This window comes from Saccoglossus kowalevskii, chromosome 1 (genome assembly GCF_978046115.1).
Source record: "Saccoglossus kowalevskii chromosome 1, keSacKowa6.1, whole genome shotgun sequence".
Lineage (NCBI taxonomy): Eukaryota > Metazoa > Hemichordata > Enteropneusta > Harrimaniidae > Saccoglossus > Saccoglossus kowalevskii.
This window is the reverse complement of record NC_140641.1, coordinates 39,895,387-39,903,186: the sequence shown is the minus strand read 5'-3', so window position 1 is coordinate 39,903,186 and position 7,800 is coordinate 39,895,387. Positions and strand designations below refer to the sequence as shown.

General features: G+C 34.1%; 1 protein-coding gene across 1 annotated transcript; it reads left to right on the top strand.

Moving 5' to 3' along the window:
- The first annotated feature begins 2,511 nt into the window (after positions 1-2,511).
- On the top strand, positions 2,512-7,800 carry LOC100371161 (kelch-like protein 24). The gene is made up of 2 exons (XM_002736854.3): positions 2,512-2,826; positions 3,424-7,800. The coding sequence occupies exon 2, from the start codon at positions 3,454-3,456 to the stop codon at positions 5,224-5,226; it is 1,773 nt and encodes a 590-aa protein (XP_002736900.1). The 5' UTR covers positions 2,512-2,826; positions 3,424-3,453; the 3' UTR covers positions 5,227-7,800.

The window sequence follows — 7,800 nt, the reverse complement described above, 5'->3', positions numbered from 1 at the left end:
TTCAAACTTCACACATACATCATACATATTAATTTCTTAATCCCATTCAAGATTGTAGTATAGAAGCCATTGTTGTGCTGAACATTCATCCAAGTTTCTGACATCGTAACCAGATCCTTGTCACATATGTACAGATTTTTTAAAACATAGTACCAGTACATACATTGAACATAATAGGACCTTGATGCATATCATTTTGTTATTCAGATCAGTTTTGAATTGTCCATCTGATGGTCATTTTGGTGTTTCATAGTATATGTAATACTTTTATGATTTAGATGTAATTTTTGCCTTATTTGATAACAAATACTGTATACTGGTATAATAATTCTAGGCTTGTTACATGAAAATATTTACATTTATAAAGGAGAGTGTGAAGAAAACTACACACATGTTTCATGATAAATTTGATTGTAATGTATTTCCTTTGTACATATTGAGATAATATTGTTTGTGGCTAAATATTGAAATTTGTTGCAGTGATTCACAGATTCATTTTTTGATTACTAAGTACAAAATCATATAATTACACAATTTATAAACATTAATTGACATTATTATACTTGTTATTTTATGTATGATTAATTAATAATTCGTTAAGTTATGAATTCCAGCATTTAGGTTTTTTTTTTCGAAAATATCTGATATTGGCTTGTTAGATGCATCTGACTCAAGATATGGAAATTATAGTGTGAAATTTTGCTTTGTGAAAAATGCTTGCATATACTAGTAAGACTGAAATGGTAGATGTTTAAAGGGTAGCAGTCATCGCACCGCGTCCTGTTTGATATGAGACTCATAGCGGCGTATACAACGCGTGTAAAATATATTGTTTATTTACACAAAATTTGAAAACGCGCTGCGCGACGACCACCGCGCTGTAAATACATTGGTATTTTACACTACCACCTGGTATTATATTGAGATGTAATGACAAGTGGGTTTAGCCTTTAATTATTAGACTAGTAACAAGATAAAAATGACAAGCTCCCTAAATTGCAGTTACTAGTAGCAAACTCATGAAGACCAGGCAATGTAGAGTAGAAAATTCTTTAGCCCATCAAGATTGATTTAATTTTTATAAAACCTATTTGTCATTGTATCTCAAATATGTAACATAAGGCATATGTACATGTATAAAATAAAATTAACTTATAATGAGACTCGTATAGTCTATTTCTATTTATTTCCAGTAAACATTCATTGTCTTCTAAAATTGAAATGTATATTCTTAGTTTCTTAAGTTATTTCTGTGAATTTTTGTTTGTTTTTAGAAAGAGTACACTTTCTACTTTAAAATAAACTTTACCGGTAATTTATATTTTTTAAGAAACTGTGGATGGTTTTTACAAATTTCTCTTAAAAAATCATTCATAAATGCAAATGAAAAGTTGTCATTGCAATACTAATACAGTACACACATCAAACACGTCAGTTTGTATGGGAAGCAGTAAACTATGTAGGTCAAAGGAGAGTAACTAAGTTTTATTAATGCCATCATCTGACTGATATGTGAAATTCATCACTTTGATAGATCAAATAAAGTTTTCAATTTATAATTTAGTTTCTATTGGTTAAGTATGTGACACTTTTGAATCACTTGCATAATACATAATATAAATTATTCTTACAAGTTGATTAAAAGTTGAGTCATGTGAGAGAAGCAATAGAAACTGAGTTTTGTCTGAGGTAATAATTGAACAGTGAAATTTATTATATACCTGTATCACTTATATAATTGGTATTTGCATATACTGTATTTGTTCTGTTAGTTTCATATTATATTATTAATTAAAGGGATTTTATCTTTCAATGTTAAAATAAATTTCTTTTTTTTTCAAACATCAGAAGATTTTCTGAATGTATATATATATTAAATAATTTAATTCAAATAATAATATATAATAAATATGTGTACATGTAACACTGCCTACACTGGAAATAAATACAGACTATAAAACATATTTGTCTAATCTGGTATTTGGTGTTGGTGTAAAATATGTTGGGGGCTAGAGTGTAGATTTCAACATTTTTAAGGGGGTGTCTTTGGTGCAAGGTTAGTGAGCAGATCTGGCCACCTCATGCAAAATTCTGTGCTGCCGTCTCTATATTGATGAATGGAGTGTAATATTTTTGCCCATGGAGTCCAGAAAAAAGTTTTTGTCCATTGTGTGGCCCTTTTAAATTTTCATGATAATCAAAATAAAATTACTATTTTAATGAAATAATTTAATAACACAAATTGAAAAAAAAATCATGCACAAATTTAACCCGAAACATTTTGGGTCTCAAATACAAGAAGCAAGTTCATTAGCTACATCACATTACATTTTTTTTGTATTACCGGTACTCTATAAACCCCCCCCCCCCCCCATTGTTTTAAAGTAGAAAAAAGTCAATTTTCTTACGTGTGTGAATAGAACTAGAGTGGGCGGAAAAAATCTGGCGGCCGACTGTCGATCCGTCAATATGATTGAGAGAAGAAATCACAAACAGCCATTATCAAGTATTCGGGTCAAAGGTTGTAAACATAAAATTCTGATGTTTATCGGGAGATATGTTATCGTTATATTGTTGACGTACGTAGTCTGATGCTTTCTACGTGTTTGGGGATACCCCGAGTGATACCGTTCTGCGTCGGTGATAAATAACCACGACGTTTCAGGTGAACTCTAAACCCAAAGCGCGCCAAACAATAATGAAGTGATTGAATTAAAATTCTGGATTTGTTGTTGTGAAGCAAGTATAAAGCCACCAGTACTGTTGCCAACATTAAATCTTCTTCACGCCGTAAATCTTCGTTTGATGATCGTCTGTTAATTTAAAGTAAGTACCTTATGTTGCTTTGTTGGCAAGGACACTATTTTCCAGAAGCAGAGAAAACGAGTCATTCGTGAGCTTTCAGTGTTTTAGAACATTGCTGATCAACCACACGATCGCAGGTATATCGTATAGCGTCGTCTCATGGTGTCATGTCTTTGGTTGAATTGCTATTGAAACAATGAGTACATGTTGGCGGTGATGAATACCAATAATTTCTATTGCTATCTGCTCTAGTGATTTAGACTTACTGCTTTCATCTTCCCTTCATTCGTATTACGTGTTGTATTTGATGATGCAACACTGGATTTCGTTTTCGTAATTGTACAGTCTTCTCTTGAAGTATTGAACTTTTTATGTCTTACCGTTTGTAGTCCCGTAGTAATTCATAATCCCAGAGACTACTTTTGAATTTTTTTTTTGTTTCCATTTTTATTTCAATCAAATACTACCTTGGACATTTAATTTAAAACTATTTATTCACACTTGTATCAATTTTTGTTGTGTAAAAAAAATAATTATTGCATTCAAAAGGTTAATGATTCTCTAGATATTTGCATATTAATATTTTGTGTTATTTCATCATGATTTCTTTAATTTCAGTCTGAACATCATTCACCGGTTGTTTTCACCATGGCAACTGCATCTGTTGTAGTTGAAAAAAAACGAGAAAGTATTGGCGAGACGATTGATTATTCTGAAGCAAATCACTCTGTGTATCTACTGAAAGGACTGAATGAATTGAAGTCGCAGCAGTTGTTCACTGATATCACACTCGTTGTTGGGAGACACGAATACCCATGCCATCGAGCTGTTCTGGCATCTTGTAGTCCATACTTTCGTGCTATGTTCACCAATGATATGAAAGAAAGAAATGCAGATAAAGTGCAGATCAAGGATGTTCAAGTTGAAGTGATGAATGTCATCATTCAGTTTATCTACACTAGTAAAATCACAATCTCTCCTCACAATGTGCAGGCAATTTTTGAAGGAGCCAGTCTCTTACAGGTACATTCTGTTCAAGACGTCTGCGCTCGGTACTTTGAACGTCTACTTTCACCTAACAACTGCTTAGGGATACTGGAGTATGCTGACACTCACAGCTGTGTGGAACTTCAGTCAAAAGCGCAGAAAATGTTACTCGTGAATTTTGTGGATGTCTGTAAAAACGAAGAATTTTTCCTATTGTCTAAAGACAGACTAATTGAAATTCTAGCCACAAGTGATTTGTATATTGATCGTGAAGAGGTGGTTTGTGATGCCATCTGCTCCTGGGTGAACCATGACCGTCCAGCAAGAGAAAGCTTTCTGCCAGATTTGCTAGTACATGTCAGGCTTCCATTCCTCTCACCAACATATCTTGGCAAAGCATCAAATGATCCATTATTGAAGCATGAACACCTAGCAGTCGCAAAAGATAAAATGTTAGAGCGTACACGTACATACTATGCAAAGTCAAGAGACATTGCAGTTACCAGTCTGTCTGCAACAAAACCTCGAAACTACACTCAAGTATTGCTCACAATTGGTGGACAGAATGAAGATCTGCAGGCAGTAAATTGCATTTATTGTTATGATCCAGTCACTGAGAATTGGAGTTACCTGTATGAACTTCCTGATGAACTCTTTGATTGGGACCTTGCTGTGGCTTCTCTCGGAACTGACATATTTGTCGCTGGAAAACGCCCTCTTATCAGTTCTCTTGAGCCGAACTTTCCTGCTTGGATCTACAAAGGTGTGAAGCAGAGATGGATGAAAGTACTACCTCCACAAGGTCTGGAAACTGTAGAGTATGCATTGACATCTGATGATTCTGGTATTGTGTACGTCTTAGGTGGGTATGATTCTAACATGCGCAACCAGTCAAATGTGAGGCGTTACATTGTTGCAACAAACACCTGGGATGAAATCGCTCCGATGCCGATGGCTGCGAGTAATCTATCTGCAACAATCTGTGAAGGAAAGATATACACAATTGGTGGTTACACTGGAACAGATGACACCTCCGTCATTCAATGCTATGATCCAAAAATCGATAAATGGAACTTCGTCAAACCTCTCCCGATTACAGTACGTGATGCAGTGGCATTAACTATGAATAACTGTATTTACTTGTTGACTGGTGTTGCGAAAAGTATTGTATATCGCTATGACCCATGCATTGATAAATGGTCTCAACTTAATGGTATGGCAAAAGAGGTATTTATGTATGGTGCGACTGTATGTAACAACAGTATACTGGCTGTAGGGGGGTATTCAGGTGATTACTTCGATATTGAGGTCAACAAAACCATACAGAAATATGATACAGATGAAGACTGCTGGGACGTATCTGAAACTATGCCCCATGGACTGCACAGTTTAAGATGCACCACCATGTACAGGTATGCAGCATTAGGAACATGAACACTCCCTGACTACGCACATGATATGCAAAACATGCAAAGTTATCATGTCTAGGTGTTTTCTATCATGTCTACATGTACCGTAATATATGTATTAGAAGCCGCATCCCTAATAGAAGTCTCATTCTTTTTGAACAATTGAGAACCAAAAATTTCTCATATGTGTAGCTGCATTCCTTCTGTTGCATTGTACCATTTCAATAGAAGTAGTAGCTTCTAATACAGATTTTACAGTAGGTGTTTTCTATCATGTCTAGGTGTCTTCTATCCCTGCGAGGATTAACCCTTTTTCTTCCCACCTAGCAGAACCTTTTTTTTAACTTAAATATCTTAAAATGCAATATGGACAAGACAATGTTTCATACTGTTTATTGGTGGATACATTAGACTATGATTTATTATGACAGGAAAACACTTTTTTGTAGCACAGATGATTATTCATTTGATGAAACAATGAAATTATCTACCGGTAATACACTTGTGAACTTTTTGTTGTGGTACATACAGTAACAATCACTGCACATGGTTATTAGTGGTTTTGATTTTTCATCTAACAAATAATATTGAGTGTCTTGCAAATGAAAGATAAGTAGTTCATAATATGAGGTTATAACGAGAATACCAAAAAGTATGCACAAAGACAGTACTGTCTGAGTGCATACTTTGCAGTATCCTCATAAAAAAACATTTAGAACAGATTAAGCAAACTTCTTTGGGTGGGGGTCAAACCCTGGTGGCAGCCATGTTTGTTTTTTATTATTAAAGGACGCTTACCCACGTAATCGTTCCATATTTAGAATTTGCATCTCCTCCATACCCAGTGCAATACCGCAAAAATTTGGCACGCTGTAACTTACGGCGTTTTGGTAACAGATGTATAATAAGTCATACTTTAATTTGGTCTACGGTATGGAGTATCAAATAACAATAAGTTTTTTTTATCGATATTGCATATTTAAGTACTTTCAAAACATCATTCCAAAACACTATGGTAGTGTATAAACATCATTTACAGAAATTTGTAAACAAGTAGTTGTTGTTCTCTGAATATTCCATCCTAATGAGTGTATCTTTAGGTTGCTATGGTAGTTTACCAACATTTTATTATAAAAAAAAATAAGTGAAAATATGAAGGGGGTCAAAAGGATTTTCTTTGCATTTCTGAGTAAAGTTGTGGTTGTTAATTAAAATATTATTTAATATTGGTAGAAATTCCACGAGTTGTACTATAATTACTAGTAGCAAAAACCATAATGATTAACGTACAGCTCCAGGTGTATAAAAGAAAAGAAGGCAATCAAAAATTCTAGTTTCATACATTTTTATATTGTTTATATTGTCATGATTATATGTAGAATGCTATTTTGACATTAGTTTACTAGTTGATCAAAATTTAAGGGTGATTGTTGTATAAAAGCTGACAAGAAGGCATGCTGAATTATTAGTTTGAGACATCTCTGAATTGGCTTTATTTGTTGATTTGATAAATGTAATGACTTGTATAAACTAAACACCCATCAACATTGGGAACATTGGAGTATGAAACTGAAGGTGACTCCTCATCGGTTCTGGTCGATGAAGCACAATGTTGGTGCACTGCACACTGATTGGTAGTCTATGTTAAACAGGTCTCTGATTAGTCAGAGAAAATCACCTGGCAATGGCTTGTTTTGGCCTGATTTGTACTAGTTTTCCATTGAATAATATGTATTTGCCAGTCAGAAATCATGAATGTAATTTAGATTAAATGTTGGAGTAAGATTATGTAAAGACCTATTAATTAGTAATAAATAGTGTATACCGGTAAATGTCAAATATTTATAGCATCCTCACTGCTTCGACCAACAATTCTGTGGTTTGCAACTATCGATAAAATTTATGGAACCAGTGATTTTTTTATTACACTTATGTGTATGTATGTATTTGTATACATTTTATTTTGCACTTCTTATAACTTGCACTAAAAATAATGCAAAAGATATGGTTTAAAAAACAATTATGGTTGATTAAAATTTTACACAATTGAGTCTTTTGAACATGTTTCTTGTATATTTAAAGTTTTTTTTCAAGAATGAATTGTTAATTTGTACATGCATCAATATTTCATTCTTTTTTTCTTTTTTTTGAACCCCACTTTGTGTGGGTGCTATTTCATCTATAACTTCATTGGGTAGGTTGGTGTGTTTGTGTGGGTGCTTGAGTGAATATTTGGGTCTATGTAGGTGCTGGAGTGAATGTTTTGGGCCAATTTGGGGCTGTGTAGGTGCTTGAGTGAATGTTTAGTGCTATGTGGGTGCTTGATTGAATGTTTGGGGCTGTGTGGTTGCTTGAGTGATTGTGGCTATTTTGGTGCTTGAGTAAATGTTTGGGGCTGTGTGGGTGCTTGATTGAATGTTTGGGGCTGTGTGGGTGCTTGATTGAATGTTTGGGGCTATTTGGGTGCTTGAGTGAATTTTCGGGGCCGTGTAGCTGCTTGAGTGAATTTTGGGGGCTACATGTATGTGGGTGCTGTGACAAGATTATGTGTACTTCATTAAATAATGAATTTTAAAGTACATATATGTATTTGCAAAAA